Source organism: Tamandua tetradactyla, chromosome 3 (genome assembly GCF_023851605.1).
Source record: "Tamandua tetradactyla isolate mTamTet1 chromosome 3, mTamTet1.pri, whole genome shotgun sequence".
NCBI classification, from domain to species: domain Eukaryota; kingdom Metazoa; phylum Chordata; class Mammalia; order Pilosa; family Myrmecophagidae; genus Tamandua; species Tamandua tetradactyla.
The window spans coordinates 216284663-216312001 of NC_135329.1; the positions used below are offsets into that span (position 1 = coordinate 216284663).

At 43.6% G+C, this 27339-nt stretch overlaps 1 protein-coding gene across 15 annotated transcripts in view; it reads right to left on the minus strand.

The window, feature by feature from the left end:
- HDAC4 (histone deacetylase 4) overlaps window positions 1–27339 on the minus strand; it is a 410616-nt gene that overhangs the window by 193775 nt on the left and 189502 nt on the right. For 14 of the 15 annotated variants that reach the window (XM_077155606.1, XM_077155607.1, XM_077155612.1 and 11 more), the window contains one exon: window positions 27214–27285. The exons of the other annotated variant lie outside the window; for it this stretch is intronic. In XM_077155606.1, coding sequence (XP_077011721.1) covers window positions 27214–27285 — 72 coding nt within the window. The remainder of the gene's footprint in view (window positions 1–27213; window positions 27286–27339) is intronic. 15 annotated transcript variants of the gene reach the window in all.

Sequence of the window (27339 nt, forward strand, 5' to 3'; positions counted from 1 at the left end):
TTCCTGGAAACCATAAATAGAACCAGGCCTCATCCAAGGCAAACAGAGTGAAACATGGTTTAAGTCCTCATATATAAATGGAGTCACTAAAGACAAATTTGACGGCTCAAAATAATGGATAGATAAAAAAATAATAATAATTAATAGATAAGGCAATCCTCTTGAGTCTCTGCTATAGCAATTTTGTAAACCAGGATTTATTGGAGAAGAAATCTAAGGCTACACAATTACAACATGAAGGCAATATTATAGAAACAATAACAAGAAAGCTATCCATTGTTACTACGCACCAATTAAAACTGCTTTGTGTGAACCATATCACCTAGTCCTCATGATGACCCACAATGGTGATCGGTGTCAGAGCCAGGAAATCCGAGACTACAGCTGGTGAGAGCTTGTGCCGGTCACTCAGCCAAGCCCGTAAAAACTGACAACTGGATTCAGAGCCAGGCAATACAGCTCTGGAACGCCTCCCCCTACCCCCACTGCAGCCTCCTGACTCTCTCAGCTGCCCCAACCTGGTCAGCTGGCTATGCTCAAAAGCAGCAAAAGTCAGGAGTTATTCTCTGAAAGCTATCCTGATTACCCAAAAACCCAATGGATAAAAGTAAGTTATTGGAAAATTATAATTTTTTTTTTTTTACATGGGCAGGTACCAGGAATTGAACCTGGTTCCTCTGGCATTGCAGGCAAGCATTCCTGCCTGCTGAGCCACCGTGGCCCGCCTGGAAAATTACAAATGTTTTAAGTGGTCTAGTTATGCTAAGAATCTCATCTGCAATATGTTCACATAAAACGAGGAAGAATGCATTTCAGAATTTCCTTCTTAGCAACCCCAAAATGTTTGCTTAGGTATTTCATCTAACAGCTGGGTTACAACAGGAACCTAAATTATTTAAGACTTACAGTTGAAATATTTAAAAATAGAACGTGCCCGTTATACTTGGCAGAAAGAGAAGGAGAGAAGGCAGCAAAGAAGCAATCATGAAGAAGTTTTAGGATTTCTCAGGAGGAACTGGCCTCTGGTAGCTTGGGCAAGCATCATCCACTGGGCTTTCTGGGACCCAAAGAGCACCTGCTGGACTCAAAATGGTCAACAAGCAGTGTGCCACCTTCAAGGGTGCTTGGGCATCACGCGGGGTGGGGCTCAGACTCAAGTGTGTGAAGAATCACCTGGCGTGCTTGTTAAACACTCAGTCCCTCAGTGTACATGTCACTCTGGGAAAGGAATTTCGCCTCTTAGTGCCTCTGGGAGAATGAATTGCCCCTGATCACTGAGCCTGTAGACAAATGGTGGGTGGGCAGTGTGGGGATGCCCCTGCTGCGTGCATGGGCACCGCTGTCAGTTTTGTGATGACCACTGGGCTTCTGCCCACGAGCACTGCCTCCCTCAAGCAGCCTGAGTGAGAGACAGCCACTCACCCCCACTGCTCAACCAGATTCTGGATACAGTAACTCTCTTGAGGGACAGTAACACTTTACAAAGCATGAGTTGGTAGAAAACACACTGATAACTCTAAATAAATGTCTGTAAAAAAATATTAGGAAACAATGTCTCCTTTGTGTTCTGGTTTCCTTCTGCAGCAAGATTCATTTTCTAGGAGATTTCCTTTTGATACCATTCATATGCCAACAACTCCTGATTTCAGATCCCAGCCCAGTTCCCTCTCTGGTCTCAGGCTCATGTTCCCATCTGCTGACGTGACACCTCCACCGAGGCAGGTCTTATATCCACACTCTACTGCCCCACACTAAACCCTAAACCCTCCTCTTCCCTTGAGGGGGCTCGAACCACATGTCCTGGATCAATTAATGACAATTCCACCCATCTAGATACTGAAACTAAAAACCTCAGAGTCACCCAAGTCCTTTGCAACCATAGTTAATCCTATGTATTCTCACAGTATTTTGAGAACCCGGATTACTGTCATGACACCTGCTGTCAGGCTCCTGGCCTGGCAGTGCCCACCAGATTCCTCACAAGCAATCACAGTTGCCCCCTGGAGCACCAAGTGGGTTGTGGTCCTTCTCGGCTCACAGCCCTGCAGCAGCTCTCCATTTCGCTCAAAGCCAAAATGACATTTGGAGCAGCTTCCTCCCAGGCGCTCTCCAACAGTGTGGCTTGATTCTCCTCCTTTCCTCTAACCTCCTGATCCCTAGCTGGCCTGGGGTGCCCCTGCCTCAGGGCTTCTACCCTGCCTCTCCCTCTCCTCTGCACCCACGTCCTCCAGCCAGCTCCTTCTCCTCCATCAAGCATTAGTTCAGACCATGCCACCTCCTCAGCAAGGCCGGCCCTAACCACCTAACCATACGCACTTACAGCCCTCTCCACTCTTGAGCCCAGTCTTGCCCTCATATGTATTGGCTGCCCTCTCCCCCAACATTAACACAGGTCTGCAAATACCACAAATATGTGCATCCCAAGTGCTGAGGGCAGTGACCGGTACCGGAAGGTCCCACTTAACATGAACAGATGAATGAATGAGTGCAAGGCCCTCAGGTCTTCCCTGATTCCTGTTTAAAATGCAGACCCCTCAGGTGGGCCACAGTGGCGCAGTGGCAGAGTTCTCCCCTGCCATGCAGGAGACCTGGGTTTGTGTCCCAATGCCTGCCCGTGTGCAAATAAATAAATCAATTAAATTAAATGAATAAAAATAAAAAAACAAATAAATAAAACGCAGACCCCTCCTTCCAAGAATTCCATCCATCCCTGACTGCTCATTTCCACTCTCAGAACATATTACCTTCTAACATCTTCTAATATTCGATATAATTGACAATCAACAAGTCTGATCTAATGAGCATTTTATAAGTCAGCATGCAACAACTACTGGGCACAAATTCTCAAGTACCTATTGGATGTTCATAAAAGGTGAACACAGGGGGCAAGACGGTGGCTTGGTGAGGTGTAGAATTTGGTTCCTCCTCCAGAGCAGCTAGAAGATAGCCAGGAACAGCACAGAACAACTGCTGGGGGATGTCAGTGACCAGACACACAGTGTACTCCAGTCTGGACAAGCGGACCGGCTGAGACCCCACACAGAGTTCCCCAAGCCGCGGAGACCGGTGGTCCTCCCCCACAGGCAGGGCACCCTGGTTCCCCAAGGGGAAAGGAAAGAGCCTTTACTAGCAGCAAGGGCTGAGCTCAGCCAAGCTCCACTTGTAGAATTAATCAGCAAATTCTGACTGCTGAAAACAGGCCCCCAGCACAGATAAACCTAGAATAAGCACTGAAGGTACTAGGAGTTTTTGCCCCAGCAGAAAGGGGACAGGGCTCATGAAATAACACAAAGAAAACAACAACAATGACAAAAAACACAGGCTTTTTGAGTCAGACATCACAAAATACTGGAAAAGGGCTGGACTGCAAGAAAAGGGGGCACACAGAGCCTGGAAACACAGAGCCATGCATGACCAACTTAAGATCTTGATTGAGCAACCAGAGGAGCAGGGATCCAGCCTGGAAAAGGCTGCTTTTTCCCTGCTCCTTAACAGCTCATTACATAGAACCAGAAGTCTTATCAGCTCCAGCACTGCGCCAGGTAAGGGTGGAATTAAGCTTGTCTGAGGGACAAAGTTATTAATCAAGTAAAAGGAGTTAATTGTGTAAGGAGTGTATCTTCCCCCAGAAAAAGGGGTCAAGTAGAATCTCTCCTTCAAGGAATTCAGGAAACTGAATGTGCACTGGAAAACTGAAGCAATCAAAGCCATCCTACAACCTCACCTCTGTCTCTCCATGCCCGGCAGGGAGAGTCCCCTGAAGTCAAAGGCACCGCATATCTACTTCACGCTGGGTGGAAGCCGTGGCAGACAAGATGAGTACCACTTGATGGGCAGGATAGGAAAAGCAGAGATTCAACCTGCTGGGTCTCACCCTCAGGGAAAACTGATGCTGTCTACTCTTTCCTCCTAACACGTGGACTTGTTTGATCTGGGAAAATCTGACATGGGTCTATAATGTCTGAGGAGACCTTCCTTGTTCTAGTTTCCTAGCTTCCGGAATGCAATATACCAGAAACAGAACGGCTTTTAAAAAGGGGAATTTAATGAGTTGCTAGTTTACAGTTCTAAGGCCGAGAAAATGTCCCAACGAAAACAAGTCTATAGAAATGTCCAATCTAAGGCATCCAGAGAAAGATACCTTGGTTCAAGAAGGTCTATGAAGTTCAGGGTTTCTCTCCTAGCACATCATTATCTGCTAGCTTTCTCTTCTGGCTTCCTGTTTCATGAAGTTCCCCGGGAGGCATTTTCCTTCTTTATCTTCAAAGCACTGGCTGATGGACTCTCTGCTTCATGGTACTGCAACATTTGCTGCTCCCTCTGAATCACCCTCATTCTCCAATATGTTTCCTCTTTTACAGGACTGCAGAAACTTATCAAGACCCACCCAAATGGGTAGAGACATGCCCTCACCTAATCCAGCTTAACAACCACTCTTGACTAAATCACATCATCCAGGGAGATGATCTGATTACACTTTCAAACATACAGTATTGAATAGGGATTATTCTACCTTTAAGAAATGCAATTTTGATTAAAACATGGCTTTTCTCAGTCCATACATCCTTTCAAACTAGCACACTCCTCAAAAAAAAAAATTCTCTCTCTTTCTTTCTCTCTCTTATATGGCAAGGCAAGAAACAGATAAACAAGAACTAAAAAATTCTGATTAAACAGAACCTATATTAGAGGTTTAGAATAAGTTGACCTATTTGTCAAAGAACAGATATAGAACAAAACCATCCAGCACGAAAATCCCAGGTAAAGGAGTGAAAACAACCTCGAGACTAAACTAAGGAAATTAAATGCCTTAAACCCAGCAAAAAATAACAAGTCATACTAGGGAAATTGAAGATATGCTCCAGTCAAGGGACCAAACCAACACATCAAATGAGATACAGGAATTAAATCAACTAATATGGGAGGTCTGAACAGACATGAAAAATTTCATCAAAAATTAAATCAACTATTGAAGGAGGACATAAAGAAGACATGGGCAAACACAAATATATCAAACATTTGAAAAAACAAACCACAGAACTTATGGGAATAAAAGGCACAATAGAAGAGATGAAAAACAATGGAAGCTGACAATAATAGATTTGAAGATGTAGAAGAAAGCATCAGTGAACTACAGAACTGGACATCTGAAATCCAACACACAAAGGAAAACAGAGTGAAACAATGGGAAAATATGAGCAGGGTCTTAGGAACTGAATGACAACATGAAGTGCATGAATATACATGTTGTGGGTGTCCCAGAAGAAGAGAAGGGGAAATGAGGAGAAAACCTAATGAAAGAAAGAATCACTGAATAGTTCCCATCTCTTACGAAAGATATAAAAATACAGATCCAAGAAGTGCAGGATACCCCAAATAGAACAGATCCAAACAGACATACTCCAAGACACTTACTAATCAGACTGCACAATGTCAAAGACAAAGAGAGAATTTAGAAAGCAGCAAGAGAAAAGTAATCCATCACATATAAGGTGTCATGGTTAGGGACAGGTGTCAACTTGGCCAAGTTGTGGTACCTGTTCATCTGATTGGGCAAGCACTGGCCTGTCTGTTGCAATGAGGACATTTCATAGGATTAGGTCATGATCACGTCAGCTACATCCACAGCTGATTCCATTTGTAATCAGCCAAAGGGGAGTGTCTTCTGCAATTAGTGATGCTAAATGCAATCATGGGAAGCCTTTTAAGGAGGACTCAGAGGAGACAGGTCCCATTCCTGCTTTGGCTGGTGAGCCTCTCCTGTGGAGTTCATCCAGGACATCCATTGGAGTCATCGGCTTCGCAGCCTGCCCTGTGGATTTTGGACTCTGCGTTCCTACGGTCACGTGAGACACTTTCATAAATTTTATATTTGCAAGTGTTCTCTGTTGATTCTGTTTCTCTAGAGAACCCTAACTAATACATAAGGGAAGCCCTAAAAAGACTATGTGTAGATTTCTCAGAAGAAAGAATGGGGCAAGAAGGCAGCATGTGATATATTTAAGATTCTAAAAGAGAAAACTGCCAACTAAGATTTCATATCCAGCAAAACTGTACTTAAAAATGAGATGGGGATTAAAATATTTTCAGACAATCAGTGAGAGAATTTGTAACTAAGAGACTGGCTCTGTAAGACATACTAAAGGGAATGCTATAGGCAAATAAAAAAAGGAGAGAGTGGTGCAGAGAAGAGTGTAGCAAAGAGGGCTATCAGTAAAGGAAAAAAGAGAAAAGAAAATTAGATATGACATACAAAATCGAAAAGTCAAAATGGTAGAATAAAGTACTGCATTTACAGTAATAACATTAAATATTAATGGATTAAACTGCTCAATCAAAACACACTGCCAGAATGGATTAAAAAACAAGACCCATTCATATGCTGTCTACAAGAGACTCATTTTAGACCCAAGGACAAAAACAGGTTGAAAGTGAATGCTTAGGAAAAGATATTTTATGGAAACAGAAAAGAGCAGGAGTAGCTATACTAAAATCCAACAAATTAGACTTCAAATATAAAACAATTAAGAGAGACAAAGAAGGACATCATGCATTAATAAGAGGAACAATTCAACAAGAAGAAACAACAATCATAAATATTGATGTATCCAGCCAGAGTGCTCTGAAGTTCATGAGGCAAATGCTGACAACACTGAAGGGGGAAACAGACACCTCGAACACAATATTTGGAGACTTTAATTCCCAGCTTTCATCAATGGACAGAACATCCAGACAGAGGATCAATAAAGAAACAGAAAATCTGAATAATATGATAAATGAACCACAGTTTACAGACATTTACAGAACATTTCACCCCACAACAGCAGGGTAGACATTTTTCTCAAGCGCTCATGGATCATTCTCAAGGATAGACCATATGCTAGGTTCAAAGCAAGTCTCAACAAATTACCAAACATTGAAATCAGACAAAATACATTCTTGGATCATAATGCAATGAAGTTGGAAATCATTAACAGGCAGAGGGCCAGAAAATTCACAAATGTATGGAGGCTAAACACCACACTCTTAAACAACCAGTGAGTCATGGAAAAAATTACAAGAGAAATCAGTAAATATCTCGAGGCAAATTAAAATGAGAACACAACATACCAAAATTTATGTGATGCAGCAAAGGCAGTGTTAGGAGGGAAATTTATTGCCTTAAATGCCTATATTAAAAAAGAAGAAAGAGCAAAACTCAAGGAATTAACTGTTCACTTGGAAGAACAAGAGAAAGAACAGCAAACAAACCTCAAAGCAAAGAAAAGGGAAGAAATAATGAAGATTAGAGCAGATATAAATTAAATTGAGAACACAAAAAAGAATGAGAAAATCAACAAAATCAGAAGTTGAGAAAATTAACAAAAATCGATGGACCCTTAGCTAGGCTGACAAAAACAGAGAGAGAGAGAAAGGATGCAAATAAATAAAATTAGAAGTGAAACAGGAGACATAACCTCTGACTATATATGCTAATAAACTATATGACACAGACGAAATGGACAACTTCCAAGAAAGGCATAAACAACCAACATTGACTCAAGAAGAAACAGACCAACTCAACAAACCACTCACAAGCAAAGAAACTGAACCAGTCACCAAGAAGTTCCCCAAAAAAGAGAAGTCCAGGACCAGATGGCTTCATATATGAATTCTACCAAGCATTCAAGAAATAATTACTACCAATTCTGCTCAAACCCTTCAAAAAAATTGAAGCAGAGGGAAAGCCACCTAACTCATTGTATGAAGCCAACATCACCCTAATCCCAAAGCCAGACAAAGATACTACAAAAAAGAAAATTATACACCAATCTCTTTAATGAATACTGATGCAGAAGTCATCAACAAAATAGAATCGAATAGAGTGTTCAGATACAGACCCTGTCATCTATGGACAATTAATCTTTGACAAGGCAGTCAAGACAATCCACTTGAGACAGAGCAGTCTCTTCAATAAACAGTGCTTGGAGAACTGGATTTCCATATGCAAAAGAATCAGAGAGGATCCACATCTCACACCCTATGCAAAAATTATCTAAAAATGGATCAAAGACCTAAATACTAAAGCTAAGACCACAAAACTTTTAGAAGAAAATGTAAGGAAATATCTTATAAAACTTGTAATAGGAGGCGGTTTCATTGATCTTACACTCAAAGCATGAGCAGTGAAGAAATAGATAAATGGAAACTCCTCAAAATTAAATATTTTTGTGCATCAAAGAACTTTGTCAAGAAAGTAAAAAGGCAGCCTGCATAATAGGAGACAATATTTGGAAACCACAGATTAGATAATGGTTTATGATCCAGAAATAAAAAGAGAATCTTCAGCTCAACAACAAAAATACAAACAACCCAGTCAAAAAATGGGCAAAAGACATGAACAGACACTTCTCAGAAAAGGAAACACAAATGGCTAAAAGGCACGTGAAAACACACTCAACTTCACTGGCCATTAGGGAAATGCAAATCAAAACTACAATGAGATATCATCTGGCACCCACTAGAATGGTCATTATTAAAAAAAAAAAAAAAAAAGGAAAAACAGAAAATGGCAAGCGCTGGAGAGGATGTGTCATTCACTCTGGAAGGCAGTTTGGCAGTTCCTCAGGAAGCTAAGTATAGAAATACTATAAGATCCAGCAATTCCATTACAAGGTATATATCAGAGGACATGAGGGCAAGGACAGAAACAGACATTTGCACACCAATGTTCATAGCAGCATTATTTGCCAAGAGATGGAAAAAGCCCAAATGTCCATCAATGGATGAGTGTTAGCGGTAAACAAGCTGTGGTAGACATATATGATGGAATATTATGTAGATGTAAGACAGAATAAAGTCCTAAAGCATGTAACAACGTGGATGGACCTTGAGGACGTTATGCTGAGTGAAGTTAGCCAGAAACAAAAGGACAAATACTGTATGGTCTCACAAATGTAAACTACCATTAACGAGTGAACTTTGAGAATTTAAGTTAAAAGCACAGGTTATCAGGAGACAGAAATAGGGCAGAGATTGGGTAACTAGTGTTGAAGGAATACAGATTGTGCAACAGAACTGATTGTAAAAAATTCAGAAATGGGTGGCACAATAATATAAGTAAACTGAATGAAGCTGAACATGAGTATGATAGAGGGAGGAGGGCTGGGGGCATGTATGAAACCAGAAGGAAAGACAGAGGACAAAGACGAGACAGCACATACTTTAGGAATGTCTAGAGGACCATGGCGGTGATTAAACGTACATATAAAAAACGTTTTTGCACGAGGGAGAACAAATCTATGTCAACAATGCAGAGTGCTGAGAATAGATGGTTTATTGGAAAAAGTACAATCAATGTAAACTGGGGTCTGCAGTCAACAGTAGCACTGTAATAGGCTGCCCCTAAATGTAACAGAGGCATTATGCCAAAACTAAATGCCAACAGGTGGGGGGCATGGGGAAGGGGTAAGGATTCTTTGTGGAAGAAAAGGAAATGTCTTATTAGAGTATGGTGGTGAAGGCAAGTCTATTTACTTAGGTTGGATTGTATAATGTGTGAATAAAATTGTTTAAAAATGAACAGAAGCAAGTGCTAGAGGAAATGTGGAGAAAGCTGTATTGAGGGGTGGGGTTGTCAGGGGATCCTGAAGCCCCACTGTTCAGTATATACCTGGAGGAGCTGAGTGTGGGGACAGGACTGGACATTTGCACACTCATGTTTATGGCAGCAGTGTTTCTGATCCACAATGGGTGTGGTGTTTACATACAATGGACGACGGAACAGATGCACGAAAGAATGAAGTTGCAACTGGGTGAACGAACCTTAGGGGCTGTATGTTGAATGAAATGTCAGGAACAAAAGACTAATTAATATTATGCCTCACTCACAGGGACAAACGATAATATAAAAACTTGGTGATCTGAAGTCGAGAGCATGGGTTCAGTTTGGGTCCTAGATTATAAACTCTTACAGCAGTCACATGTATTCACAAGTTGTAGTTGTTATTTATTTATTTTTTTTAACTTTAATGAATTGTTTCTTCTCTCTTTTATTCTTTTTTTTTTAACTTTAATGAATTGTTTCTTCTCTCTTTTATTCTTTTTTTATAATTAAAAAAAGAATTAACAAAACAATTAGAAATCATTCCATTCTACATGTACAATCAGTAATTCTTAATAACATCACATAGTTGCATATTCATCATTTCTTAGTACATTTGCATCAATTTAGAAAAAGAAATAAAAAGACAACAGAATAAGAATTAAAACAATAATAGAAAGAAAAAAAAAATAAAACAAAAACAAAAAACCTATTCCTCACATGCAGCTTCATTCAGTGTTTTAACATAATTGCATTACAATTGGGTAGTATTGTGCTGTCCATTTCTGAGTGTTTATATCCAGTCCCGTTGTACAGTCTGTATCCCTTCAGCTCCAATTATCCCTTCTCTTTTTTTTTTTTTTTAATTAACGGAAAAAAAGAAATTAACCCAACATTTAGAGATCATACCATTCTACATATGCAATCATTAATTCTTAACATCATCACATAGATGCATGATCATCATTTCTTAGTACATATGCATTGGTTTAGAAGAACTAGCAACATAACCGAAAAAGATATAGAATGTTAATATAGAGAAAAAAATAAAAGTAATAATAGTAAAATCAAAACAAAACAAAACAAAACAAAACAAAAACCTATAGCTCAGATGCAGCTTCATTCAGTGTTTTAACATGATTACTTTACAATTAGGTATTATTGTGTTGTCCATTTTTGAGTTTTTGTATCTAGTCCTGTTGCACAGTCTGTATCCATTCATCTCCAATTACCCATTATCTTACCCTGTTTCTAACTCCTACTGGACTCTGTTACCAATGACATATTCCAAGTTTATTCTCGAATGTCCGTTCACATCAGTGGGACCATACAGTATTTGTCCTTTAGTTTTTGGCTGGACTCACTCAGCATAATGTTCTCTAGGTCCATCCATGTTATTACATGCTTCATAAGTTTATCTTGTCTTAAAGCTGCATAATATTCCATTGTATGTATATACCACAGTTTGTTTAGCCATTCTTCTGTTGATGGACATTTTGGCTGTTTCCATCTCTTTGCAATTGTAAATAACGCTGCTATAAACATTGGTGTGCAAATGTCCGTTTGTGTCTTTGCCCTTAAGTCCTTTGAGTAGATACCTAGCAATGGTATTCCTGGGTCGTATGGCAATTCTATATTCAGCTTTTTGAGGAACCGCCAAACTGCCTTCCACAGTGGTTGCACCATTTGACATTCCCACCAACAGTGGATAAGTGTGCCTCTTTCTCCGCATCCTCTCCAGCACTTGTCATTTTCTGTTTTGTTGATAATGGCCATTCTGGTGGGTGTGAGATGATATCTCATTGTGGTTTTGATTTGCATTTCTCTAATGGCCAGGGACACTGAGCATCTCTTCATGTGCCTTTTGGCCATTTGTATTTCCTCTTCTGATAGGTGTCTGTTCAAGTCTTTTTCCCATTTTGTAATTGGGTTGGCTGTCTTTTTGTTGTTGAGATGAACAATCTCTTTATAAATTCTGGACACTAGACCTTTATCTGATATATCATTTCCAAATATTGTCTCCCATTGTGTAGGCTGTCTTTCTACTTTCTTGATGAAGTTCTTTGATGCACAAAAGTGTTTAATTTTGAGGAGTTCCCATTTATTTATTTCCTTCTTCAGCGCTCTTGCTTTAGGTTTAAGGTCCATAAAACCGCCTCCAGTTGTAAGATCCATAAGATATCTCCCGACATTTTCTTCTAACTGTTTTATGGTCTTAGACCTAATGTTTAGATCTTTGATCCATTTTGAGTTAACTTTTGTATAGGGTGTGAGAGATGGGTCTTCTTTCATTCTTTTGCATATGGATATCCAGTTCTCTAGGCACCATTTATTGAAGAGACTGCTCTGTCCCAGGTGAGATGGCTTGACTGCCTTATCAAAGATCAAATGTCCATAGATGAGAGGGTCTATATCTGAGCACTCTATTCGATTCCATTGGTCGATATATCTATCTTTATGCCAATACCATGCTGTTTTGACCACTGTGGCTTCATAATATGCCTTAAAGTCAGGCAGCGCGAGACCTCCAGCTTCGTTTTTTTTCCTCAAGATGCTTTTAGCAATTCGGGGCACCCTGCCCTTCCAGATAAATTTGCTTATTGGTTTTTCTATTTCTGAAAAATAAGTTGTTGGGATTTTGATTGGTATTGCATTGAATCTGTAAATCAATTTAGGTAGGATTGACATCTTAACTATATTTAGTCTTCCAATCCATGAACACGGTATGCCATGCCATCTATTTAGGTCTTCTGTTATTTCTTTTAGCAGTTTTTTGTAGTTTTCTTTATATAGGTTTTTTGTCTCTTTAGTTAAATTTATTCCTAGGTATTTCATTCTTTTAGTTGCAATTGTAAATGGGATTCGTTTCTTGATTTCCCCCTCAGCTTGTTCATTACTAGTGTATAGAAATGCTACAGATTTTTGAATGTTGATCTTGTAACCTGCTACTTTGCTGTTCTCACTTATTAGCTCTAGTAGTTTTGTTGTGGATTTTTCCGGGTTTTCGACGTATAGTATCATATCGTCTGCAAACAGTGATAGTTTTACTTCTTCCTTTCCAATTTTGATGCCTTGTATTTCTTTTTCTTGTCTAATTGCTCTGGCTAGAACCTCCAACACAATGTTGAATAATAGTGGTGATAGTGGACATCCTTGTCTTGTTCCTGATCTTAGGGGGAAAGTTTTCAATTTTTCCCCATTGAGGATGATATTAGCTGTGGGTTTTTCATATATTTCCTCTATCATTTTAAGGAAGTTCCCTTATATTCCTATCTTTTGAAGTGTTTTCAACAGGAAAGGATGTTGAATCTTGTCGAATGCCTTCTCTGCATCAATTGAGATGATCATGTGATTTTTCTGCTTTGATTTGTTGATATGGTGTATTACATTAATTGATTTTCTTATGTTGAACCATCCTTGCATACCTGGGATGAATCCTACTTGGTCATGATGTATAATTCTTTTAATGTGTTGTTGGATACGATTTGCTAGAATTTTATTGAGGATTTTTGCATCTGTATTCATTAGAGAGATTGGTCTGTAGTTTTCTTTTTTTGTAATATCTTTGCCTGGTTTTGGTATGAGGGTGATGTTGGCTTCATAGAATGAATTAGGCAGTTTTCCCTCCACTTCGATTTTTTTGAAGAGTTTGAGGAGAATTGGTACTAATTCTTTCTGGAACGTTTGGTAGAATTCACATGTGAAGCCATCTGGTCCTGGACTTTTCTTTTTAGGAAGCTTTTGAATGACTAATTCAATTTCTTTACTTGTGATTGGTTTGTTGAGGTCATCTATGTCTTCTTGAGTCAAAGTTGGTTGTTCATGTCTTTCCAGGAACCCGTCCATTTCATCTAAATTGTTGTATTTATTAGCGTAAAGTTGTTCATAGTATCCTGTTATTACCTCCTTTATTTCTGTGAGGTCAGTAGTTATGTCTCCTCTTCCATTTCTGATCTTATTTATTTGCATCCTCTCTTCTTCTTTTTGTCAATCTTGATAGGGGCCCATCAATCTTATTGATTTTCTCATAGAACCAACTTCTGGTCTTATTGATTTTCTCTACTGTTTTCATATTTTCAATTTCATTTATTTCTGCTCTAATCTTTGTTATTTCTTTCCTTTTGCGTGCTTTGGGGTTAGTTTGCTGTTCTTTCTCCAGTTCTTCCAAGTGAACAGTTAATTCCTGAATTTTTGCCTTTTCTTCTTTTCTGATACAGGCATTTAGGGCAATAAATTTCCCTCTTAGCACTGCCTTTGCTGCATCCCATAAGTTTTGATATGTTGTGTTTTCATTTTCATTTGCCTCGAGGTATTTACTAATTTCTCTTGCAATTTCTTCTTTGACCCACTCGTTGTTTAAGAGTGTGTTGTTGAGCCTCCAGGTATTTGTGAGTTTTCTGGCATTCCGCCTATTATTGATTTCCAACTTCATTCCTTTATGATCCGAGAAAGTGTTGTGTATGATTTCAATCTTTTTAAATTTGTTAAGACTTGCTTTGTGACCCAGCATATGTCTATCTTTGAGAATGATCCATGAGCACTTGAGAAAAAGGTGTATCCTGCTGTTGTGGGATGTAATGTCCTATAAATGTCTGTTAAGTCTAGCTCCTTTATAGTAATATTCAGATTCTCTATTTCTTTATTGATCCTCTGTCTAGATGTTCTGTGCATTGATGAGAGTGGGGAATTGAAGTCTCCAACTATTATGGTATTTGTGTCTATTTCCCTTTTCAGTGTTTGCAGTATATTCCTCACGTATTTTGGGGCATTCTGGTTCGGTGCATAAATATTTATGATTGTTATGTCTTCTTGTTGAATTGTTCCTTTTATTAGTATATAGTGTCCTTCTTTGTCTCTTTTAACTGTTTTACATTTGAAGTCTAACTTGTTGGATATGAGTATAGCCACTCCTGCTATTTTCTGGTTGTTATTTGCATGAAATATCTTTTCCCAACCTTTCACTTTCAACCTATGTTTATCTTTGGGTCTAAGATGTGTTTCCTGTAGACAGCATATAGAAGGATCCTGTTTTTTAATCCATTCTGCCAATCTATGTCTTTTGATTGGGGAATTCAGTCCATTAACATTTAGCGTTATTACTGTTTGGATAATATTTTCCTCTGCCATTTTGCCTTTTGTATTATATATATCATATCTGACTTTCCTTCTTTCTACACTCTTCTCCATACCTCTCTCTTCTGTCTTTTCGGTTCTGACTCTAGTGCTCCCTTTAGTATTTCTTGCAGAGCTGGTCTCTTGGTCACAAATTCTCTCAGTGACTTTTTGTCTGAGAATGTTTTAATTTCTCCCTCATTTTTGAAGGACAATTTTGCTGGATATAGGAGTCTTGGTTGGCAGTTTTTCTCTTTTAGTAACTTAAATATATCATCCCACTCTCTTCTAGCCTCCATCATCCCACTCTCTTCTAGCCTCCATTGTTTCTGCTGGGAAATCTACACATAGTCTTATTGGGTTTCCCTTGTATGTGATGGATTGTTTTTCTCTTGCTGCTTTCAAGATCCTCTCTTTCTCTTTGACCTCTGACATTCTAACTAGTAAGTGTCTTGGAGAATGCCTATTTGGGTCTAATCTCTTTGGGGTGTGCTGCACTTCTTGGATCTGTAATTTTAGGTCTTTCATAAGAGTTGGGAAATTTTCAGTGATAATTTATTCCATTAGTTTTTCTCCTCCTTTTCCCTTCTCTTCTCCTTCTGGGACACCCACAACACGTATATTTGTGCGGTTCATATTGTCCTTGAGTTCCCTGATACCCTGTTCAAATTTTTCCATTCTTTTCCCGATTGTTTCTGTTTGTTTTTGGAATTCAGATGTTCCATCCTCCAAATCACTAATTCTATCTTCTGTCTCTTTGAATCTATCATTGTAGGTATCCATTGTTTTTTCTATCTTTTCTACTTTGTCCTTCACTTCCATCAGTTCTGCGATTTGTTTTTTCAGTTTTTCTATTTCTTCTTTATGTTCAGCCCATGTCTTCTTCATGTCCTCCCTCAATTTATCGATTTCGTTTTTGAAGACGTTTTCCATTTCTGTTCGTATATTTAGCATTAGTTGTCTCAGCTCCTGTATCTCATTTGAACTATTGGTTTGTTCCTTTGACTGGGCCATATTTTCAATTATTTGAGCGTGATCCGTTATCTTCTGTTGGCGTCTGCGCATTTAGACAGATTTCCCTGGGTATTGGATCCAAAAGTTTGGAAGATTTTCCTGTGAAATCTCTGGGTTCTGTTTTTCTTATCCTGCCCAGTAGGTGGCGCTCGTGGCACACATTTGTCTGCGGGTCCCACCAGTAAAAGGTGCTGTGGGACCTTAAACTTTGGAAAACTCTCGCCGTCCGGGGGGTTCGCTAGCCGAAGCAGCTTGAGCCGGCCCGGGGTCCGAACGCAGGGAGGGTTGCTGGTCGCCACAGCCCGGGAAAGAGCCCGTCCGAATTTCCTAGTCAGCCCTGGGCGACAAGCGTGGCAGGAGGGCGCCAGCGGCAGCAGCCCGCCCAAGAGAGTGCACGTTTCCCGGGAGTCACGGGTTTGGAAGGGGCCTCCCCCACCCGTCACCGTTCTCCGCGGCCTGGGGATTTCCGATCCAATTCTCTCAGTTGGTCCGGGGGGCTGCGCGTTGTGTGGGCGCCAGCCGCCTTGGTTTCAGGGGACCGCCTCTCCAATTCTCCCAGCCAGCCCGGGAAGGGGGAAGGGAGTGACTCTGGCCGCTTCCCGCCCCGCCCGGTGAGGCCCGCGTGCCTCGGCGATCTCACCCGAGCTGCTTCTCTCAGCCAGCCAGCCGTTCCAGGATGGGGTACGCTGTCTTTTTTATCTCTGTTGTGGCTTTGGGCGCCTTCTGTATCGTTTCTACTCCCCTAGTAGCTGTCCTGGAGAACAAACTAAGATCCACGCGTCTTACTAAGCCGCCATCTTCCAGGAACCCTTGGCGACAGTTTTAATGCACAAATAAAACACAATGCTAAGTTGTGAAAACAAAACATGCTTTCTTCTGCCGAACCATCATAAGTAATTGTCAAATACCCTCATGAAGACATTACAGGGCAGCTCTGTTTTCCACTTAGGACACTGCTGCAGCTGCTCCCACTTTTTTCTGTAAGGCGGATGAAAAGCCAGTCGCCCTGCCTCATCTGCCGGGGCTCCCTGGCACAGCCAGACATGTCTCAGCTGGCCACCCTACGTCTGGCGCCCATAAATGTGCTTTCTTTCTGTTCTTACCTCTTTCTTCAGGCCGGATGTAAGCTCTTTATAACTCTTTGGATCTACAGCCACAAAACGATATAAAATTTAATGAAGTTGAACAACATCTGAAGAACATAAATAAACCAAATACTCTAATTTCTACCCATTGTAGGAAAGGCCGTTATCTTCCTGCCCTCCAGGCACTGGGGACGTCGCACAGCTGGGAGGCAAGGCCAGCGTGGCACTGCGGTGGGGAGGGGAGTCCCTGGTGGGGCTGGGGGCCTTGGCCAGCCAGTGAGGGCCAGCATTTCTGGTTAAAATGTGCAGGCTGGGGCAGGCCACGGTGGCTCAGCAGCAGAGCTCTTGCCTGCCATGCAGGAGACCCAGGTTTGATTCCAAGGAGATGAAACAGCAGCATCCTTCTGTTGGCTGTCAGAAGGGATGCAAATGAGTAACGGGAAGCTGTCTTAGCAGCTATGAGAAGATCTAATCGTGGCCTGAGATGGGTGCAAGGGGCAACGTGGTCCTAGCGGCTAAGCCCTCTGCAGACCAGGAGATGGCAGGCCCAGGTGCCTCCAGGGGTGGAGGCTCAGGTAGAGCCCAAAGCAAGGGACTGAAGGGCTACGCACGACACATACAGGTTTCCAGACCCTCCTCTCACTCCACACAGTGGCAGAAACCTAGGCTCCCTTCCCAGAGTGGGTGAGGGCACCCTCATAAAAACAGGAAGGGGACACGCTGACCAAGAGGCCCTCAGTCGCCCTCCCCCAGCTCACATGCCCTCCAACCAGCACGCCGGAAGGACTGCTCCTGAATACCAGCAGGCAGTGGCTCACCAGCTGTGCCAGGAAAACCATCAGCATGAAAGATGAAGAACCAGTGACAAACCACAGCCCCTGGGAGAGAACACTGCAGAGAAGAGAGAGAGCACTCTCCTTCAAGGGGCAGGAAGAGAGGCATCCCTGAGAGCAGGGCCCCACCCACGCCCCAGTGCTGGGGGGAAATCACACCTCCTCCAACGCCCCTGGTCCAGGTAGCTCAGACAGGCTCCTGGAGACCAGTCTGACTTCCTTCCCAATCCTCCAGAGTCGCCTCCCCCAGGTGGCTGGCCCTCCTTGGGTTGCCTCAGCTCCCTGTCGGGCTCTGCTCTGCCCAAAAGGTGAGGGAGACCTGGGAGGAAGCCAAGTAAAGAGCGTGTGGCATTGCTACCCTGGGCAGCAGACTAAAGGGGCTTCTGCCATGCTCGGCCACACAGACCTTACCACCGTGTCCCTCTCTAGTTTCTGGCTCTTATAAGCGGATCACTAGCAACCCTTGATTTTGGTGAGGTTTCAGTAAAGAAACAAGGAAACACAAGAAGGAAGAAGAAAAGAGAAGGTAAGCTAAAAGAAAGACTAAAAGCAAAGAAACAAGAAGTAGGCCAAACAGCAGCTGATGGAACCTAGCAGGTGGCCGTCCATTCTTCTGTTTATCTATCTGCCGGTCCCCAAACAGCCCTGCCCAGGCGCGGCCACAGAACCCAGGTAGGCTTCTCCAGTCACTAAGAAGCCCAGAGAAGGCAGCAGGTGTAGCCCGAACGGTGCCAGGCAGGGGTGCTGCTGCAGGCTCCAAAGCTCTCCTTAACTCTTAGCAGACACCACACAGGGACTGCGCTCAGACATGCCAAAGGCAGCATCCTTTCCTGCTCCCTGTCCAAGCCAGAAACCCCAGTCGTGCATCAAACACACAGAACGGAGTATGGCAGGAGAAGTGCTACAGCTGAGCACTGGGGCATCCATCCATGAAGGATGCAGGGAGCAGCGCCCCATGCCAGTGTGGGGAGGTTTCCAGCAGCTCTACCTGAGGCCATCCACCTTGTCGCACCTGCACCTGCATTTAGTTTCCTCTCACCAACCAAACCAAACCAAACCATGAGAAAACGTGATCGGAAGGCCACATGGTCTCTAAGTGTTGGCTAACCTCAAATAGTTCCTGCTCCAAAATTCAAGGAGTATCGAGAAATTCAACTATTCCACTGGCAGTTTAGTGGTAACACACCCTTGAGATTTGAGGAACCAGAGTTGAAATTAAATATTTTTACTATTATTCTGGAAAAGTTCTCTAGAGTTTTTATAGTTTCTCCTGTTTAAGATTCCAGAATTTTCTTTTAAAAATGTACTTTTGGGTGGCGTGAGGTAGCTCAGTGGCAAAATTCTCGCCTGCCATGCCAGAGACCCGGGTTCGAATCCGGGTGCCTGCTCATACGAAAAAAAAAAAAAGTACTTTTGCTATATAGCCCTGAAAAGAAATTTTCTTAACACTGACAGAAACCCTTGTTTATAGAGGTGCATGAATGGAAGCCGCTGCCCTTCAGCACACCTTTAAAGCCAGTCTCCATTTCACCTTGCGGGAGATAAAGGTTCTCAGCATTTCAGAGTTGGCCTTTTCCCCAAGAACACATCCTGAGAACAGAAATGGGCGCTTGCCCCATAGTTGTTGAGCTGGGTACCCCTGGAAAAGCAACCACGCTCCTGAGGACCCCATTCTCCTTCTGTGCAAGGCAGAGGCGTGGCAGAGCCAAGGCTTCTCTCTCCCTCAGGCTTTCCACCAGGAGCAGCTGGAAGGCCATGGAACCCAGAGGAGAAGGAAAAGGAGCTGCCATGGGCACTGCCAGGTGACACAAAAGCCAAGACTGCTGGCAACCAGCCCAGAATGACAAAGTCTTTGGGGAGAAAGTATCGCCTTGAAGATGCCTTGATTTTGAACTTTTCTAGCTGATAAATTCCAGTTGTTTAAGTCAACTCACTGCACGGCATTTGCTTTAGCTGCCAGGAGACTACAGCATTGCCCTTGGCTCTTGAGCAGTGGAGACGCCCCCATGAAGCCCTCTGCCCCTCGAGGCTGGCCCAGCACAGATGCTGCCCAGCTCTGAGTGTGCGCACCCTCGGATTCTGGCAACATTCAGTGTAATATCAATTTTCTATAGTAAACACTAACTGTTCTTATAATCTAAAAAACTTTACTACTTTAAAATTTTAAATGACACACACTATCGACTTACAAAGTTTTAAAGTCCCCTGGAGTCACCTTACAGGAGCTGCCTGAATGAACTGCCCCAGATCCCTCCCCTCCTGCCTCTCTCAAAGCCTTGCCCACCCAGCCTCTGTCTCCCTGCTCCACAAAGGCTGCTCTCGCTGAGGCCACCATGGCCTCAGGTGGCAATGCTGGCACTCTCACTTCCGCCTCGGAGGAGCCACAGGCAGGCAGGCCTCACTCAGTCTGGTCCCCAACCGCCTCAGCTCCCCTAAACTCCCAATGTCCTGGCACCCCTTCTCTTTGCTAAATGCTTGTCCCCGGGATGAGAGGGTCTCTGACCATCTCTATCCTCCTGGAGTTCTTCACTCAGCCCTCTCCTGCCTGAACTCTGACTGCATACCCAGTGCCCTCATCTATATCCCCCACTCTATATTTCAGCATCTAAACCAGACCCCCAATTTCCCCCCAGAGCTGCTCCACCTGCAGCCTCCCCATCTCAGTGACAGCTTACTCCATCCTTCCAACTACATGGCCAATAAACTTTGGTGTCATCTTGGTTCATATATCTCAACATATCAGCAAACTCTAAGGTTCCCTGTCTAGAATCAATCCTAAATTTGATAACTTCTCACCAACTCCCCATTCTCACTCTGACCCATCATCTCTCATCTGGATGAAGCCTTCCCCTGCTGCCTGTCTCCCTGGAGCTGTGCTCACCCCATCTTCTTTAGGTGTCTGCCAACACAGGAGTCAGAACGATCCTGGTAACAAGTCAGCCAAGAGCAAAGCTCTTCTCAACACCTTCTGCCGGCTTTCTATCGTCTTGAAGTCCAAATCCCTTAGAATGACCCTGCTTTCCCACCCCTCTCCTTTCCGCCTAACTCATTCATCGCACTCTGTCATTTCCTCCAGGATATCAGGCACAGTTCGCCCAAGGCCTTTGCACTGGCTCTCTCCCCAGGCTGCAGGGCTTCCTCCCTTGACGCCTTCATGTCTCTGTCTCTGCTCAGATGTCTAACCAGTGAGGCGTCCTTAACCTGCCTTTGAAAGTGCAATCCCACGCCCCAACCCACTGGCAGTCTCTAGCCTTCTTCCCTTTGGTTTTTCACCAGGCACTCACCCAAACTCATACACTAAAAATTTACTTACGCAAATATCTATTAGTTGTCTCCCCTCACTAGAATAGAGGCATTTTAAGGAAATAACCTTTTCTAAGCTTGCTTCACTGCTTCTGATTATCTAGAATAAAATCTGTCATAAAACAAGTGCTCAAAATATACTGACTAAATGATGAATGAGTTTTACAGACTTAAATGTGATAATTTAAACATATTAAGTGGCCTCATTTGTACATATTACATTTTCGTCTCTTATCGCTTTAAAAAATGAACAAGGAACTTTTATACTCATCAAAGCCTAAATAAATAAACACAAGAGATCAAAATCCTGTCATATCCCATATTTTATCTTGTGACAAAATTAATACATGTTTATTCTTCAAACTCCAAACCCTACAGAAATGAGTAACTGTGATGGTTTGACGCTGTATACCCTAGAAAACCATGCTCTTAAAGCTAACCCATTCCCATGGATGTGAACCCATGGAAAGTAGGATGTTGTAGTGAGTAGGCTCTTAAATTGAGATGAGGCCCCCCTCATTCAGGACGGATCTTAATCCTATTACTGGAGTCCTTTATAACAGAATACAAGACAGAGAGAAGACAGAGAAAAAGCCCCAGAGAAGCTAAGAGAGCCAGAGAAGCTGAGAGAGAGGGACACAGAGAAGAAGCCAGTGAAGCCAGAGCTGGAAGCAACAGAACCTGGGAAAGAAAGGAGACACCAGCCAACACTGCCATGTGACACTGGAGCTGAGATGCCAGCAGCATGGCCTGGTGATGCCTTGAGATGGACATTTTCCCAGCTTGATAACTATAAGCTTGTAAGTTATTAAGTCCCCATCGTAAAAACCACCCCATTTCTGGTACATTGTATTTTCTCAGCTCTAGCAAACCAAAACAGTGACCTGGGTGTGAGTCCTCAAACAGGAGTGGTAGGACTTCACATGTTTTGTTCTGCATATATTAACATATATTATGATTTTGAGGAATACAAATGCCCTGGTGCTTTACATACTGATTTGCAGCTTGCTGATTTTACTTTACATTGGACATGTTCATATCAAGACCCAGTCCTTTCAAAAGAGGCACAGGACTTGACTGAGATGGGCCATAACAAAATTTAACGCAAAGCCAAGCAAGTCTGCCAAGGCACAAAATTTGGCTGCTGGATCCTGCGAGGTTAAAAGAGTTTGGGGGAACTCTTGGGTCTTCCAAAACTACATCCTGTCAGAGCACAAAACCAGACCCACAGACCCGGAAGTGATCAGGCACAGGAAAGAGAACCTGGAACAAGCCACACACACGAGGACTCTGTGTACAGAAGAAGAGTCAGTACTCGTCCGAGGGAGACAGATTACAACTTTGAGAATAAAACACTGGAAAGGCTTTGCTTTTAAACTTTTAAATCAGGTGTATGGAGAGAGGCTTCACACAAGGAAATGCGTGCTTCGAGTCTGGGCCCAGGCACCTGGCATCCCAAGCAAGCTGAGGACAGCTCCCAGAACGCCCCCGGGGCTTGTGGCGAGGCTGTGCGCACACCACCCTGGCCGCCTCTCTGTGAACGATTCTCACTACATGCACACAGCTGCATGGAAAATACTGATACATTTCATTACTTTGAAATTTAAATCTATACCAAAGAACAACAACAACAAAACAGCACACATCGAGTGAGGGGAGAACAACGCGCATCTGCGAGATGACACTTGTAACCGTGCAGCCAGGCCACAGCAGGGCACCAGGACAGCAGAGATGGGCAGGGAGCTGGACATACCTGGCCGGGCAAGACAAGGAGACCCAGGAGACCGTGAACAGAGGATGCACAAGCCGTCAGAACAGGGAGGGCGCTTCTCTCCCCGCAGGTTTCTTTCCATGCGTCACTCTTCAAGGGAGCACCATGCCCGGTGTGGAGTGACTCACCTGGTGGGGCCTTGGGGAGGAGCGGACAGGGCCATCCCCGGTGTGGAGTGGTTCACCTGGTGGGGCCTTGGGAGGAGCAGACAGGGCCATCCCCGGTGTGGAGTGGTTCACCTGGTGGGGCCTTGGGGAGGAGCGGACAGGGCCATCCCCAGTGTGGAGTGGCTCACCTGGTGGACGTTGGTTACAAACTGCAGAGCTCAGTCAGTGAGCCTGGGGCTCTGGTCCTAACCTGGGTTTCCCAGCACTGCCTGGGTCAGTAACAAAGGTGACATTTTTGGATTCCGTCTGCCTTATTCTTGGTTGTTACACTTTGTACTCTGTGTTTTATTTTTCAATTTGTTTACAACTTGAATAGGAGACAAGGATTTTTTAACTTAATCCCCTTGGACACCCAACTGCTTTATAGGGAAAGGCAAATTAAAAATGTAATTGGGGGCGGGCCACGGTGGCTCAGCAGGCAGGTTTCTCGCCTGCCATGCTGGAGACCCAGGTTTGATTCCCAGTGCCTGCCCATGCAAAATGAAAAAAAAAGTAATTGGATTTAATTTCCTACTGGTGATGAGGTTGGGAAAGTTTTTTTAAGACTATGACATCCAATGCTGGCCCTGATGTGGTGTAAAAAAAAGTGCTGGTCAGTGTGGAACTGACATTGCTTTCTTTGAAAACCATCAGGTAACATGGAGCAGGGCTGACAACATGCATCTCTTTGACCCAGAGATTTAACTTCCAGGTACCTACCCTTGAGAAACTGTCATATAAATTTGAAAAAAAAAAAACAAGAACATTATTCATTTTAGTTTATAACAGTAAAAAAAAAAGGTGAAACAACTTTTATGTGTCTCAGCTGGGAAAACAATAAATATTTTGTGGTTTATTCATATAGTAAAATATATAACAGTACATGAATTTATAACTACATATATCAACACAAATAAATCTTAAAGCAAGGTTGAATATAAAAGCTGATTACAAAGGATACATTCAGTATGATGTCACGTATAAATTTAAAACCACCCTACAATACTTTATATGAAAGATATCGGATACTTCTGGACTGAGAGTGTCTAAGAAGTACTCGGGGATTCTATAAAATGACAGGTTGAGTCATGTCACCCAGAAATGTTCTTAATCTTACTTTTCATTCCTGGAAGTGTGAGCCCGCTGTCACTAGGACCACAGTGAATGTCATTTTTTGTTAAGATGGGGCAGCTAACAGGGATGGGTTGACGCCCATTGCTGGAGGTCTTGTGGAGAGAAAGGCACCACGGGGGAGCCAAAGGCAGGAAGCCAGTGGGAACGGAAAGTGAGAGGAGAGGACCCTGCCTGCGACAGGAACCTGAGGACTGCCCGCCCGCAGCACGCTACCAACCCCAGGGGGAGGCCAGCCTGCCAGTGCCCAAACCATGAGCTACCAATCCCCACGGTTTCCGCCAATCCACTCCATGGTAATGGCCACGGCGGTTTGGAAACTAACACAATACACAACAACTCTGGCTTTCAGATAACCACTCCTTCAGGGAAGGGAGAAAGGGTATAGCTTCATCTGTAAGTGTAACATTTCATCTCCTAAAAAAACCTAAGAAATATGAAGCTAATATGGTATAATATTAAGAGTCTATGTCAAATCTTAGTGGTACGGATACAGTTTTATGCTTTTTATCTTTCCTAACAAATATTTTAGAATTACTTTTATAAAAAAACAAAGAAAAATACAGAAAGAAGGGAAGGCTTGCTTACATATAAGAAATTAAGGGGAAAGTTGAAGAAATCAGAATTAATCCTAAGTAAATAGCACCTTGGCTTTTTCCTGCTACAGTAACAGACTTCCAACAACTGAGATTTTTGCATAAATTATCAAGTCTTGATCGGAGATGGCAAAGGTATGAATGGTGGGGTTTTTTTTGTTGTTTTTTTTTTAAGTAAGAACCTATAAGAAGGTCTCTGTGTATCTTAGAAGAACCATAATCATAAAAACACACTGTGTTGTGCACGCCCCCACTCAGGCTAAGGGACGGTCAAGAAGCAAGGAGACCGATGGGAGAACAGTCTGTGCACTCCAACTGCTCAAGGAAAGCGTTTGTGTCCAGAGAAAGCAAGCTCCCAAGGTGAATGCTGAGAGTGATTCCTGTAAGTTATACATATCAGCTTATATTCCTACTGTCAAGCATAGAAACACTGCTTAAAATTAAATTGGTTAGAAAATGTGCAATGGAAAACTGGGATTGATGTAAAAACACATCTGAAAATGTCTCTAACTCTAGTATCATAAAAATGTGGCTTTGTAGAAATTTTCGTATTAATTTTAAAATTATTATATCATCTGAGATTGATATTTCTCTGTAGAATGTGTGTCCAGAGCGGGTTGAAACAACTGTGAATGAGTTTGAAAGACCCCAATTGACCTCAGAAGCTTCTCACACCCCCTGCCCATCCCCACCTCCTGTTGTGCGGGCTCCGAGACCCCCATCACGGACACTGACGTGCCTGCGGGTGCTTGCCTCCACCTGGGCAAGCGGCACTGCCCTCACTGCGCACCATTTCGTGCCCAGCATGCAAGAACGTGTCCCACACGCTAGAAGGTCTGGCAACCCCCTTCCACTTTCACCAGCGGGAACCTGGCTATGAGTAAGCTAGAGAACTGGCCTCGAGTTCCTGGACGCTCAGACCAGCCTCAACTCAGCCCACTTCCCGATGGCAGAGAGTGGGGGGCCCAGACCAGGAGGCCCGCCCCGGCCTCTGAGCTGGCACCACGACCACAGCTGCCCGCTGCTGGCAGCATGAGGCAATGGGACATTAAGAGATAGCACTTACTGAGGAACTATCCGACATCAGAGCCACCTATCTGCTCTTCCTAAGCCCTGTAGAGAAGGCCTGGTCCTCCCCACCCAACACACGAGAAAAGGCCAGGAGCTGTGAGTACAGCCTGGGAAGGCGCAGCCGTGCTCCAGATGCACTCTGGCCGACGCTGACGTCCAAGGTTGTCCCACTGAGACAGGGGATGCACGCCAAGTCCCTGCAGGCAGGGTGGCCCTCCCAAGCCAGGGGATTCATTGGAATTCACCCTCTTTCTGGTTCACTTGGAAACAACACACACTTCCCATCTTCCCATCGCCCACAGCACATCGAGCTTTCTGAAAAACGTCTGGACCTAGGCTGACACCTGGGCGAGCCCCAGGAAACTGTCTTCAAGTGCCCACACTGCACAAGGACCCAGTGTTTGAACAAAAATAACACTACAACGTGAACACAAGAGAAAGTGAAAACCAAAACGGTTTACTTTACATGGGCCAAAAAATTTTAAAAATGAAGCGCCTCCTTCACACACTGTTCTCCGTCCCTCCCCGCTGCACAGGTGTCCCCAGAGTGAAAAGGACATGGTTGGACAAGTAGGGAAGGAGACTGCAGAAGAGGTGTGAGAAAGAGAAGGGCACCGAGGACCACCTGTGAGCATCCCCTGCAGCCCGTCCCGGAGCGCGCCAGGAGCCCATGCTCTGGGCTTGGGGAGATGGCCAGGAACGACCCTTGGCAGACCTCGGAGAATCACTGGGAAGGAATCTCCTCTTTGAAAATGCTAGCTTTGTTTTAGGCATGCTTTGATCCCTTTTTAAGGGAACTGGGGGAGGGCAGAGGGGCTGAGGCTCAGGGGGCCAGCAAGCCCTGTGCCCCAAATGCTGGAGGGGCTCTGGACATACTCAATGTCAGCTGGGGAACGTGGTGACAGCGGGTCTCCGCCAGGGGCCTCCAGGAGACGCCAGTTTATTGTCAAGAAGACCAAGTGGCCTGTGGAGAATGAAATCCCTGTTTTGAGATGAAACTCTGGGCGACACTACATGGGGACAGATGTTTTACAAAAAATGAAAAGAAAAAAGTTCCCACGATCACATAGATCTGGAAAACACTGCTTAAAATACAACATTTAGAAACAGTATCTACTAGATATATATACTGAGAAATTCACACCAGAAATTCAAAGAAAATTTATAATCACAGTAGATGTTTTCTGAAAATTAAAGGATTGAAAGGGGCTTGGAAGACAGCTGCCCCACTGGCTTGCCCATGCCCCTGCTGCTGCTGGCACCTGAGTCACACCACCAAGCACAACTCCAGCCGCCTGGCCCGGTCAAGGCCCTCTACACATCGAGGCCCGGTGTGGCCCCTAAAACACACAGTATGCACCAGGGAAGAACACAGTCTCTAGAGCTCACGGCAGAAATTATTGGCATTTCTCTGCCATTTGCACTTTGCCCCAGGAACGGACCCAGATTCCCAGAATCCAGTAACACACAGGCTCCCTCTTTCTCTCCACACCTCCCCCCAAAAAGCAGAACTTGGAAACACCCTTGTGCTCAGCCCAGTGCCAGAGAGGGCAGGAGGGCCGACTTACCCGCGCCCGACATGTGGTTCACGCGGGTGGGATTCAGCAGCTCCACTGGCTGTTCTCGGCCAGAAAGTCCATCTGGAGAACAGAAAAAGCATTTGGCTTCAGGAACTTCTTGCATTTCATCGAAAA